The sequence below is a fragment of the Netta rufina genome (genome assembly GCF_964035555.1).
Source record: "Netta rufina genome assembly, chromosome: 3".
In the NCBI taxonomy this organism is placed as follows: Eukaryota; Metazoa; Chordata; class Aves; order Anseriformes; family Anatidae; genus Netta; species Netta rufina.
In genome coordinates this window covers 22288535-22302631 of record NC_140125.1, presented here as the reverse complement: position 1 = coordinate 22302631, position 14097 = coordinate 22288535, and the positions used below count along the sequence as shown (strand labels likewise).

The following is a 14097-nucleotide window of genomic DNA, read 5'->3' as shown; positions in this document are numbered from 1 at the left end:
ATATGATAAACAGTAGAAATACCTTTACTTTGGTTGATATTGGTATCTGAGCCTGATCAAAAACTGCTAAAGACTGGAAACGTCTTTACAGTATAAAACAAGTAGGACCAACAAATTTTATATCATTTTTTTTATATATCATGCTGGTTCCATCTTCATTTCCTCCCATCGGTGTTTATATACATTAATATAAACGTATATATCAATGAGCCTGTATGAGCCCTGAGCCTTCTCTTCTCCACATTGAAGGGTTCCAGCTCTCTCAGCCTGTTCTTATAGAAAAGGTATTCTACTCCCTTTGAGGCCATGTGCTGGAACTGTTCTGTCAAGTCTATATATTTCTTGTACTGAGAAATTTTAATGTGATTATGATTCCTAACACAAAAATAAGTAATGAAAATATATGCACAAATTCATGTTAGAACACTGTTTAGGTTCATTTTCACCCTTTTTCACCCAATGAACTTAAGCAATACAATATTTTATATTTGTCCATTTTTCTTCCATAATTTTCTAAAGGTTTAGCATGTAAGAATAAATATACATATGTTATATTGTATGCCATATGTTGTCTTAAATCAGAAAAGGCATAACAGAAACAAAAAAATTTGCAAAACTGATATAACCAGATCTGTACTTATACATGCTCTTAATCCTTACCTTCTAGGTCAGAGAATTGTTGATGGCCCAAAGATACCCAGTGGATTCAATGATCTCAGAATCAGGCTCAAACTCACATATAATAGCAATCTAAAAAAGTAAGCCATTCTTTAATTTTTGTAGTGACTTACCTTGCCTGTTACCCACTTATTCGGCTGTACTTCTCGGAAATGTTTAATTCCGTAAGTTTCTTCGCCATATTTGCCTGACCTATGAATTGATGGATCATACTTCTCATTTTTATGATATGAAGAAAATGGCAAAAATCTGAAATTCAAAACATATTTTAAAATTATGGCCTACTCTGGATGCCACAGAAATCATGTAAATAAGATATCAATGAAGCAGAAAATGAGGTGGACACAAGTTTATGCTATTTTCCTCTACCACCTTGATGGTACTGTGGCAGAGCTACTGCAATTTCTTTGATAATTGCTTTTTAATAAAATTTGGAGCAAAGTGATAGAGATCTTCAATAGATAAAATGAAGCCTTGTAAGAAGATAGAACGTGGCGCACTTGCATTACCAGATTAGTACTTTGGCTATATTTGCACTGCTAACTGGTGTGGTTTAAAGAGGGAATAAACAGGGACTGGTTTGCTGTGTTTTCCTTATTGACATGTGCAATGCAGTATGTGCCATCAGTCAATGGAGGCCTCCACCATGCAAAAGTAGAGTTCACTTCTGTAGAACCTTTCATCCACCTTACAAGTAGTGTACTCTAAAAGGCAACCAACACAACCTCAACCTGATCATTCCATTCCATCAGGATGGATGCATTTCAAGCCTACCGACAGTGTAAGTATAAACCAAGACTAATTCACAGCAGAAAGAACTTCTTTTGTACCTTAAAGTAGAAAATGTATCCTTTGATAACCGTTAACCAATGCTATAGAAGCTGTAGTCTAGTTTAGACGAATAGAAATTTATACAGATAGTACTGTTGGCTTTCATGTATTAGCAGACCACAAAGCAAATCAATGATTAGTCCTAAATACACCAATCATGTACTTTGAAGTTATCAGTATGCCCTAACCATCAATCTTTTGGGATTTGATTCTTTCACCTTTAGTCATACTGAGGGTGAACTCCCTTCTTGCATACTACCACTGAACAGTGAAATTCCAGATGCCTTCTTTGGTTATAGAGGTTGTTTTAAGATAGATATTCATAAAGCTTGTGGACACCTACAGATTTTCTGGGTAGGCCCCACAGTAAACTGTATGGAGGAAGGTGAAAGACATCTCATATATAACAGATCTGCAAGCGATCCTACAAAGATATCAGTTCCATCTGCCCATTTTAGTTTGCAAGAGAGTTACAAGAGCAAAAAGATACATTTTAATATGAAGGAAAATCCCATAAATGAAGCTTATCATCTCTGGTATTTCAAAAAGAAATGGGTGTTCTTGATTCTACAAGTGCAGAAAAAAATATTACATGGTAAAATTAGAAATAAGTTTGAAGAGTTTAAAATATCACTTTAACAGCCACAATAATAGGTGTTGTTAACTAAAACCTTTTACTAGGTGAAAGTTTTTCAGAACCCAGAGTCCCAATACAAGGTATAGTCAAACACATTTTTGATAAAGATGGGGATAAAAATATGTTTCTTCCTGTTTCTCAGTTGATACTCACAAAATGATTTGTTTACACTAACCAATAAATCAAGAACTGTTTGGGTGAGCTTGTTTATTTGTCTTAAATTATATGCCTCTCTTTCCACTTCATAAAAAGAAACTATTTAACAATATTCCTAGCTATATCAATTTATTCTATCTAGTACCACAGTCAAATGTCATGTAAAGTTAGCAAAAAGAAAAACACTGAGTTAGCAGACTTAAATTATACAAAGCTATAGTAGTATGTGTATACTCATGGGAAAAGACACTCACATAAGACAGATTATGGTACTTGTAATGCTAATTTGCACATGGGATGGACATCACATGCACACAAAAATTAATGTGGCCCCAGTGTCCCAGAGAATACATCGAAGGTGCTGTGAGCCGGCTGCTCCACTTGCAGTTTTTATCACTTCTGAATTGCATTTTAATAGTACATTTTTCTTTTGTTCAGACATGAAAGAAAATTGGCTTTCTCGGGGGATTGGATATCTGAGAAGGCTAGCAGTTTAGGGATTTGCCCATATATGCATATAATTTAGTTGAGCCATAACATTCATAATTCAATATGAATACCACATCTGTAAAATTTATACACAAAACAGCAAAAAAAATAAATAAATGAGAGAAGTAGAAGATAAAGTAAAGAAAACAATAAGGATTCTAGTTGTTTCCCCTATAACATGTTCTATGTGAAGGGCTTGATTTTACTGTGGACCAGTTCAGCTTCATCTTTTTTGGCAAATCTATTGATCAAATCAGAGTTTGGAAAATCTGAGTAATTTATGTTTTACCACATTTCCGAACTTAAATATCTATGCATATATTCTAACATTTTAGGTCACAACTAACATCTTGTACTACATGTAGCTTAGCACAAATGTAATCTTCCACATTTTACTGCTTATCTCCTGTAAGACCATTGGCTGGTCTATGTGCTGTACAGCCTGGAATGTATGTCTATGGTTGAGGAAAAAGTTAAAGCAACAATGAGTTTTTGAGAAAGAACATTGAATAGTAAAAAAAATACTGAAAATGAAATGTAAGAACATTAACAATATGTTAATGGGTATAATGGCATAATGTAGTAATTATTTTTTCTTCTGTCTGTAGATCCACAGTCAGAGCCACCTGAGCAGTTGTTGATAGGGACAATGATCTAATGACAAGAAAGGATCATAATCACAAATGCAATGTCTGTTTAAAGCAACCAAATATTGTCATAATTTTATGTAAATAACTAATAAAAATACTAAATGTTGTTTATTTGTTTTAGGTAGATAAGCAAATTAATAGGAATCATACGAGCATCATAATACCTCTACCAACCAATGATAATAGTAAAAAGCAAGAGCACTGCAATATACTTCAGTAATGGCATTGTGTTCTGTAGTTCTCTCTCTATACCTGACACAGCTTTTCCCCAAATTAATGACAGTATGTGTTCTGAATGTGACAGAAGAGAGTGATGGAAGGAGAAGAAAATTAAATCCAGACAATGGTATGATAACATTATAAACTGCCCAACCTTAGACCTCAGTAGTTTTTTCCCCATAATAAGCTCACTTCAGTGGGATTCTTATATCTGGGTTTCAGCTTTTCTTTGTGATTTCAGTGTAAATTCAAAAGTTCTTGAAAGCTTTCAGTAAAACTGACAGAGACGGAAATAGCGGGATGAAAGACGAATCAAATTCCACATTACTGTCATATTGTGCCATAAAGCGTAATCAGTATAATCTGCACCTTTCCAAAACTGTATGATTTAATGGAAGGTGAATTCTCCCCAAAGAAATACACTTAAAAAATGAAAAATTATTTCATTCCACCCACTGCAAAAGCTTCAATGAGAGTTATGACAAATAATACAATCAAGATAGGGTGAAAGAGTTGGGACCAAAAAGCCTCGGAGCCTTTGACTTAGTAGGTAATCCTAGACCTGACAGTTTATAGCAGCATATATTTATATTTCAAAAGATATCCTTGATATCCTTTGTTGTTAACTAAAATTGTGTTCTCTCTCCTTTCTATCCTGTACCTCTTTGCTACCACTAATTTAATCTTTCTAATCCTTCTTTTCCACACATTTCAGCCCCCTTGTTCTCTTTCTTCTTTCATTTCATCACCTATTTTTTCTTCTTCCCATTCTGTCTCTTATTCCATTATTTCTTGCTATTTTGACAGGAGATGGAAGAGGCCTCTTAGATGCTAAAGGCTTTCTAGTTGTTCTTGATAGATGCTGTAGAAGGTACTACTGGACTCTGGTGTCTATGGCAATGCAAGAGGAGAGAAAAATCTTCCTATGCAGGAGCACAAACAGGAAGGAGGATTTGTCAGGGAGTGTAGTGATAGAACAAAGGGTAACAGTTTTAAACTAAAAGAAGATAGGTTTAGATTAGATATAAGGAAGAAACTTCGCATAATGAGGGTGATGAGGCACTACCAGGGCCTCCCAGAGAAGTTGAGGATGCCCCATCCCTGGAAGTGTTCAATGCCAAGTTGGATGGGGCCCTGGACAAACTGATTAGGTGGAAGGTGACTCTGCCTCTTCAGGATAAAATTCAGCAGTATTCACTTTTTCTTCTGTCTAAATGGCAGCAAGCAACAGGGCAGGCCTTCAGCAGGTTCTCTGGATCTCTGAAAAGCAGTCTAGCAGTGCAAACATATAATATTGATAGCAGAAATGCTTCACTTCACCCAGGCTACTGAGAAAGATCAGGTAGGAGATCTACTGCTAGACTATCCCACACCCCTTGGCACTGTAAGAAATATTAACACCAAAGAGAGGTAGGGTAAATATTCCTAGATTTTTCAAACTTGCACAATATTTGTATGTATTGTATGTTTTGGTAACTTAGATATAAAAACACTACCAAAATTTTAGCTCTAGATGTGTGATAGTGCTGTTAAATTTGTACCTAAACTGGTTCCGTGTAACAGTAATTACAGTAATTCATTTTTTATTGTCTTGACCTAACTGAAATAAAAAAAAAAAAAAAAAAATCCTCTCACTTTAAAGAAGACCACGAGCAATTAGCTCCAAACAAACTATGCTTCACCTTCTGGAAGCTGTGAATCTGATGTGTTGTTGTTTGTTTTTTTGTTTGTTTGGTTGTTTTTTTTTCTTTAATTTATTAAATAAAATGCGTAATTCATTTTAAACTTTCAGATTTGGGTTTCACCTAAAGTCATTGCTCAATCTAATCCAACAGACTATCTTTTCACTTAGTGAACAAAGCAAGAATCAAAATGGTTTTCCACAGCAAAACAATTGCAACAGGACAGTCATTACATAGTTCATAATGAGTGCACATTACAAATCAAAGTGTAATTCACAGTATAAAGACAGCACATTTTACTTACTGTATCTAGTCAGATTATGTTTAGCACAGTATTTTTTCCATGAGAAATTTTGGGTGCATTATTATGTTGTGTGCAATATACTAAATATCGATGCTTTTTCAGTAAGCTCTCAGTCATTTTTATCCTAACAGCAGCAAATCCAAGAAGCCTCTGTCTGTTTTTATTTAACCCATGTTTGCAATAATGTAAAGTGGCAAAAGAAAAAAATCATCCAGTTCTTGTAGAAAGTAAAAGATCTCTTCTGCAGCAAATTCTGGAACTTCTTAATTATACACTGACTTATCTGCATCCCCAGTGTTATAAAGTACTAGAACTTCATTAGAAAAATTAAGATGGAAAAATGAAGGCACTACTTTGTAAATTTCCAGTGGAAATTAGCTGGAAGAAGCAGAGGAATACTGGATCAAAAGAGGGTAATCATGCTTAACTGTGCCCTAGAGCACCCGCATGTATAATACGATTTGCACAGTAACTACCTCTCCTATTACTGCTTGTTTGGAGTATTCTGTGTTAATGGGGTTAGCTAATTTAGTATTTTAACTTAAAAAGACTCTACTGATTAATAAATGTTGCACACTGTGCTAGTAATTAAAATAAATGGAAGAGTTACAAATAGAAGTTGAATTGTTAAGAAAACATTATCTGAAAATATATGATAATCCCTGTTTATCATAATACAATAACAGTCCGGAAAATATGCAAATCGCTGAAGTTGCAAAGCATATGAAAAACTAAGCATAATTTGAACAAAGTTTTCAGATGTGTTATATTTGCATGACATAAAACGTAGTGGCCATTTTCACTAGGCTAATTCAGAAATACAGTAAAAAAAATCTTAAAAACATGCAAATGAAAAGATTTCTTAAAATCACACAATCTCATCAAAACGAAGTGACTTGCTTTTTAAATTTTAATTTAAAATGCCATTTATACTGGGCATGTCATGATACTGATGACTCCAAGTCATTAACCTTTCTGTAAGTCCATCCTTTGCGCACAGCACTGTGTAGTGCAGAAGTACCTACAGTGGTTCTAAAGGAAAACATTGTCTTGCCAAAAATAAACTTGTGAGGAGCTTGGTACTACAACACTCACACAATGTGTGAGGCATGGGGTATGCAAACAATGCGCTGTGCTGCACACAGGTGAACCAGTGTGTTCAGGACTAGCTTGGCTACAGCAACTGGTACAGCACTGAGCACAGAGAGAGCCAGAAACTGAGACGACTTGCCTGTTGTCACACCAGCAGCCTACAATGGATCAGAAATGCTCAGCTTTACACTATTGCTGGCTTATCCCTATTCTATCACCACATTGCAACTCATTCTGACATATGTTGACTTTATATAGATGTTTAATACTACACTCTCAGTCATGAGGCATATTATGTGAGGCAGATTTCAGCACTTAATGAAAATAATTTACATTTTCGTTCTCTGGAAAATTAGGCAAGCACACTGCTGCACGCAACTGAGTAAAGAACTTTTCATGCTTAGTGATCTAAATCTGCTGGATCCAGCAGTTGGTGTCTCAAACTAGACACTAGTTTATTAAGCGGTCATCCCAAAGGAGTCCAATTGTCATTCCTATCCAAGTGTAGGGGGAAATCACTCCATTTGTATGAAAAATAGCACAATAAGGCAGTAACAGCTTCAATTACATGAGAAAGAGGTATCACTCTTATTAGGCTAGATTACCCAGTTGCTGTTTCATTACAAAATAGGAAATTCCAGCAGTTGCTTCAAGCACACACATCATTTTCTTGTTTTGGATTTGTACTGCTTCTGCCTGCCTCAACCTCTTCCTTGGCTTTCTCTCTTATTTCTGCATTCATCAGAAGCAAGAAGTTTCTCAGAGCTTGAAATGTTTAGAGAAAACATATTACCTCTTAAAAAAAAAAAAAAAGAAAAAAAAAGAAAAGAAAAAGAAACAGAAATCAGAGGTGGGTGGGAATTCTTAACGTCTGATATAGAAAAAATATTGATGTTTTATACCTGCTATCTTAAAAGATAATGCACAATACTCATTCTGCAAAAATAAGATCAAGGATTGAGTTTGTCATTTTTATGCAAATACTAGCTTTCTCCACAAACTCCACACACTTCCTCATTTCTTTCTCTCCTTACTTCCTAAAATAGAAGAATGATCAGCATACAACCAGGAAGAAATACAGTCCCAAAGTATACAATTACATGTAAAGAGACGGAAATCTGTCAGTTCATAATAGGCACTGCTGAGAAAAAAATACTGTAGAATCTGAGTAACCCTTTGTTGACTCCTCCCTGGAGACCAGCATACCACAAAGCAGCTGCAGCACTGCTAGTGAGTCTTAGTCCTGATGATGACCTGCAGCTCTGTCATCACCTTTTCAAGGTTACAGATGTGACCCTTGCATGGTTGGTTGAATCTGAAGCACAAACGGAATGATCACAGCCTGAAAATGTATAATACACTATGCATTTAGTGCACGTGAAGCTGAGAATCACTGCTTCTGTGTATTAAGGATGGAATGAAATGCTTCCTTGCCCTTAAGGTAAATAAAGACCTCCAATTAATATCTGTCCCCCAATCAATTAATATCCCCAGTCAATTAATATCCCCAATCAATTAATATCTGTCAAAGTTGGAGACTCCAAATTTGAAGTGTACAAGACCAAAGCCTTTACAATTCACTAAGTGGGAAGAAACAGCAAAATAAATATTTCAACATATGACCTTCTGAAACTGTTGACATAATGACTTCTGGTGTAAATCATATCAAATAAAGACCAGGCCATATAGTCGTTCCCATAAATGAAAAATATAATCCCCCCTCATTTGGAATATATAATCAAAGCCTATCCAGTGTAAAGAACACGTTAGCTGAAAGAAAGAATCTTAATTATTACCCAGTGTTTTCTAGATTTCAGTCGTGAAAGCTAAAAATAAAAATATTTTTAAAAAATAATAGCAAAGATCACAGATGAGATTTGAAAGTTAAGCTGCTTTTTCCCTTCTCCAACGATAAAAAAAAAAAAAAAAAAAAAAAAAAAGGAAAAACGAGAAACCTGAAGTACACTTGTAACTATTCCCTATTACACTTTTGGTATAAAAGGGGTAAAAAATACTACATACAGTTTTTGTAACCAAATATCACAAATGACATTGTACAAATGTGGAAAAGTTGCTGAATTAAAAGATTTTCTTTCAAAATTGTTTTTAAGTAGAAGCTCCTTTGAAAGCCACTATTAAATCAGGGAAAACATGGGAAAAAAAGATCCAGCAATTAAAACAAATGCTAAAACATGCAAATGCAGTTGATTTTAGCATTCTTAAGTGCCAGTCCTTAAATTGACGCAGGCAATATGGGGCTGATAGCAAAGTATTATTCATTTCCAGTAAATCAGTAGATCACAGGCTGCCCACAAGGAAAAGGGATTCCCTTCTGTGCTGAATTCTGTTACTGAAGTGTCAATGAATTGCCAAGAGCAGTGAATTCAAGGGTAAAGTTGACAAAACATCATTTGTTTTTAGTTAACTACAAACCCAGAAAAAGTTAATTAATAGGTTTTATTATGATTGGGCAAAGGAGTTCCATCCCAATAAAAAAAGAATTGGGAATATTTTGGTGATTGCCTTAAATGCTGGGGGACGGATTATGTCTGTAATTTCGGTTTGTATGGAAAAGACGAGGCCCCTCTGATGCTATTACAGATGCCATGGCTCAGGAAACCAAACTGTCACAAAGATTTTACAGTTTTTTTTTTTACTTGTAAAACAGTTTTTTACTTGTAAAACAGTTTTTACATCATGTTCTAACATGCAACCTATGCTCCCTTCCCTTCCAAGTGAGCTTTTGTAGTTTACTGGAAAGAAAGCATGTCTCAGTGGCATGCAAGAACATATTTCCTCCCATAGTCTTTAAAATCTTTTAATAGGAAGACAGAAATAGTATTTGTTCCTTGACAAGGTGCATATGGCAAAAAGGAATTTGCATTTGTTTACTAATTTCCCAGTAAGTTCATCTGTTGTATCACATATTATTATTATGACATGTTCTATTGATTCATAGATACGGATGGCACATGTCATACAAATACAAGATAGGGTCTCTGCCCTGGGAAGTTTATAATCTAAGAACATAGAATTTGGAAGTATATACAGAGAACGTTTGCTACTGAGCTGTCAGGTTTGACGTTTCATTTTGTCAGGCATGAAAGGTTTCTGAAACCAATGAAATAAAGATAACATCCTCATAACAATACAAGAAAAAAAAAAAAAGAAAAAAACTTACTCGTTGTCATGTATATGGTTTCTCCATTCCTCCCTTTTCATTTCTGCTCTGGCCTTCCCTAGTGGTGAATCGATTGATGCTGCCACTCGCAAGGTTGGTTCCAAAGGCTTATAGCGCTGCCGCAATACCTCAGCGGTATCACGGAAAGGCCCCTGATGAAAAGTATAGGATAACGTAAGTGTTTTATTGTGGGGCTATAGTTCTTTCTTTTATTCATGAGACATCACCAATGAATGAGGACACAGAGTGTCTGGGAAGTGTAGCAAGACTTTTCTTCCAAAATAATTAAAGCAGTTCGTTTTGATAGAGAGTTACAGATAACACAAAGGTTGATAACATGCTTTAAAGCCCCAAAGAGAGAATGAGAAATGCGTACTCTGGATTTATTTAGCTACTCATAAATATTTATTATTTGAAACAATACATTGTTAGAACTTATTAGGAGACCTTATTTTTTTCCTTGGAAAAAATACTGGTGAAATAAAATTTGATATATAAGTGTTAACTTCATCTAGATTCTGTTTAAGCAGGAAGTCTCTTCCTTTTCACGGGATAAATCATGTTTTACCTTAAAGAACACGCTCTTTTCAATTTAACTATAAAACTATGTGGAAGAGAACTTAATACGTGACTTAAAATACAATTCCTCTAATATAATTCAAACTAACGTCTACAAAAATGGGACTATATAGTCTATTTTTGAAATGTCTAATTCCACATTAATCTCAGTAGTCTTAAAAAAAACTAAAAGCTTATAATTATTTCAGAGATGTGTGTATATATAACATATATACACCTACACTCACAAAAGAACATATGTGTATATGTATATATATGTTGTTTTTTTTAAAGCAGACTATTTAATAACTGATCAAACCACTATTTGCCATTTAACAACAGAGATAGAGAGCAACAGAAAGTCTTTTTCTACACTGTCAAAGTGATGTATGTTATGTCTTCCTTTTAGCACTAACCACTGAACTTACCTCAAGTATAATTAGTGCCATACTATGCTCAGGACAATTTAGTGGCAAGTCTAGATTTAGAAGTGTTATTAATTAATTTTTATTTTATTTTCACCATTACTGATCCTGCAACGAACTAGTAAAACCTTCTGAAACTATAAGCAGACAAAGACTCCTAATCACAGGCTTTATTCTTAAAGATATCCTTCTTTAAATAGGTTATCACTAACAAGTCACAGCTGGAGTTACTGCAAGCACTGAGTGAAGACTGTGGGGCTAATAAAAAGAAATGATTCACGCCTCATTTATGTTCACTTATGTTTTACATTAATAGAAACCAATAATAGGAACCAGTTACCATAAAAGTCATGGACCGTAAATAACACAAATGGCAAATAAGTATCATCTAGTACTTTTCACAGCTGGACAGGAGGATTGCTATATTTGAAAGTAGTTAATGGATTTTTATTGTAACTTTACTTTTTAAAGGTACAGCATCATGATTTGGAGATATTTTTAAAGATCATAGTAAGGAAGTAATGATAGCATTTATACTACTTGCAAATATTTTCTTGCTTTTACTTTCTAAAAGTGTCCACAAAAAATATGCATTCATTTAGTATGACCACAATAAAGTTTTTTTTTAAACCAGAATAAAAATCGTTATTGCCTTTAAGAAAATAATCAATACTAGAGAAGATCATTAAAACTGGTAAACAATGTTCTAGTAACACATAATCTAATGATCAAGATATAAAATAAGGTTTAACTTGCTAATGAAAAGATGAATACTTTGTATTGCAAGATGTTTGCAGAGAAAAGAAGAAAGAAGTGTAGTGTTATCAAATATTATAATGATAGATTTTTTTTCTTTTAGAAAATAGTCTTCTTCATTATAAAATATTTATTCATATTCCACCAGAGTAAGGGCCAAATCAGATGTCTAAGCAAGTTTTTTTTTTTTTCTATTTTTAATTTCTAAAAACTTCTAACTTTCTCAATTCATAGTTCAAGTGAAATTAATAAAGCACAGCAAATACTAATGGAAGGGGGGAAAAAGGAGTGTATAAACTATGCAAAGGTCTCTCCAATAAGGTTGTCATCATTAATGGTGGTGCATATTGTAGAATATGAAGTTAATTCTAAGCCTTCCCTGCATTTCTCTAAAACACATATTTGATGAAACTTGCCCAGCAATAAACAATTACTGAATCTATGTAAGATGACAAGGCCTCTAAAAAATCCATTTGCCTATTTGCATTTTACAAGTTGAACTTTAAAATGTATGTAATCTGCAGTAAAATGGTGCTCATAAATATTTTCATATCTGCAGTGCCCACAAGCATTTTGGGCATCTGGCTTCAAAAGGGAACCAACAGTTTTCACCCTGAAAGCAACTCAAACAACTCCATGTTCTATTTTGGAATGAATAGTATAAAAATTCTTGCTACTGACTGGTCTGCCAAGTAAAATGGTTAGCAGGGAGGCAGTCTTACTACTTTACCATAAGAAACTCATGAAAAAAAAAAAAAAAAATGAAATCTTGTGTTCTTCGCTGTTCCTATTCCATGACAGCCACCAGCATACAATATATATATATATATAATTCCCTAAAAATGGGGATGTACTTTCTGTTATTAATGCCTTTGAAAGAACACTTGACTAATTTTAGAATTATCCATTCTTCTATCAAACTGTAATTCTAGTTAATTCAGTAATAAAACTGATAGGTCTGTTATAACTAATGTGTAATCATCGTTAAAAATTTTCTTTTAAATACACTATATCTCACATACATGGAGTTATATATAAAATGCTAAATACCAACTTTCCCAAGAGAAAGCTAGTAGTTAGCTTTTTTTTGTTCTCTTAAGCTTATGTAATTTACATTCTCGTATAAAATATCCAGGCATATGGGCAACACAATTTTTAGATACCTGAAAAATCAATAGAGTAACAAGTGGCTCACACTGGACCTGAGATATATAAAATGTTATCACAGAGAACTAGGACACAAGTATAGGTAGTAATTAAATTCCTTATTGTCACACTGGACAACTTTCAGGGTGATATGTTCTGATGGGTTTTCATTTCCAGCTGTTTCATCATCTCAAACCAGTGTCCTTTCCTTAGACAATACAACCCTAAATTGTCAAAGTGTTGTGTAGGGATTTAGCCGTGTGACTCCCATTAACATCAATAAGAGTCACGCAGCTAAATCCACGTGCTGTGCTTTGAAAATTTACCCCACAGTGTACATCCCAGGGTGCTGAAAGGATTAAAGTATTATATAGTAAATTCCCTCTTTGAGGTGCAGAAAATAAACAGGGCTCTTCTGGTTTGTTCTAAAAGGCTATCTGTGCACTACTGCTGTGAATGCATCTGAACTTAGAAAGGTCTATAAAATATTCCAAACCCAAACAGAATCTTGTAAGATACTTTATATAAAGTAAAGTGATTTTGAAAGAGCAGCTTAACAACTCTGAGTTCCCTCTTTATTTAAAAAGCATGACTTCTGTACTGACAACGCACCCAGTCACATCCCACTGAAGGACTATAATAGCCCCGTTGGTCCCAGAAGGTAAGGCTATAATGTCATATGTATCTGTTTTTGAATTTACTTTCAACTCCAAAATCCCTGATCACTAAACCGTTGACTCATGCTTTGACTTGGTTCTAATATGAGTCAATGAGATCGTTATATGAGGAAGCTCAAATAGTCAAGGTGTGGGGATGGAAGGAGGGAAGGACAAAGGTGAACTACCTTGAAGTTGATCCTTACATATGGACACACATATATATATACATATATAAGTTATAAGCAGTATGGATCTCTGTGAGGCTCACCTCTATTTATTCAGATATATTTTGGCAGATCTGTATCTGTTCCTCATGCTTGAACCCAATTACCTTTGCATTCACATCCCACCACTGGTATCAACTCATGTTGATACAGAGAAGTCAGATATGATATAAAGGTGAGAAAAGCCTCTTCCGTGTCGGTTAGCCCATGAGCCTATGGCTGTTTCCACTGAAGAACAATGTCATTTCAATCAGTAAAACACAGGCAAATTGCATGGCTACAGATAGTTTGAATTCAGCTGTAGAATTATACAATCATAGAATGGCTTGGTTTGGAAGGAACCTTCAAGATCATCTAGTTTCAAGCCCCCTGCCATGACCAGGGACACCTTCCACTAGATCTGGTCACCC

At 34.6% G+C, this 14097-nt stretch overlaps 1 protein-coding gene across 1 annotated transcript in view; it reads right to left on the bottom strand.

Annotated features, from left to right (window-relative positions):
* Window positions 1-14097, bottom strand: part of SPATA17 (spermatogenesis associated 17) — a gene marked incomplete at its 3' end in the record, with an annotated part of 94971 nt that overhangs the window by 22289 nt on the left and 58585 nt on the right. The window contains exons 8-9 of the mRNA XM_084283407.1: window positions 9920-10071; window positions 792-927 (exon numbers count right to left, since the gene is read on the bottom strand). Of these exons, the coding sequence (XP_084139533.1) occupies window positions 792-927; window positions 9920-10071 (288 nt within the window). The remainder of the gene's footprint in view (window positions 1-791; window positions 928-9919; window positions 10072-14097) is intronic.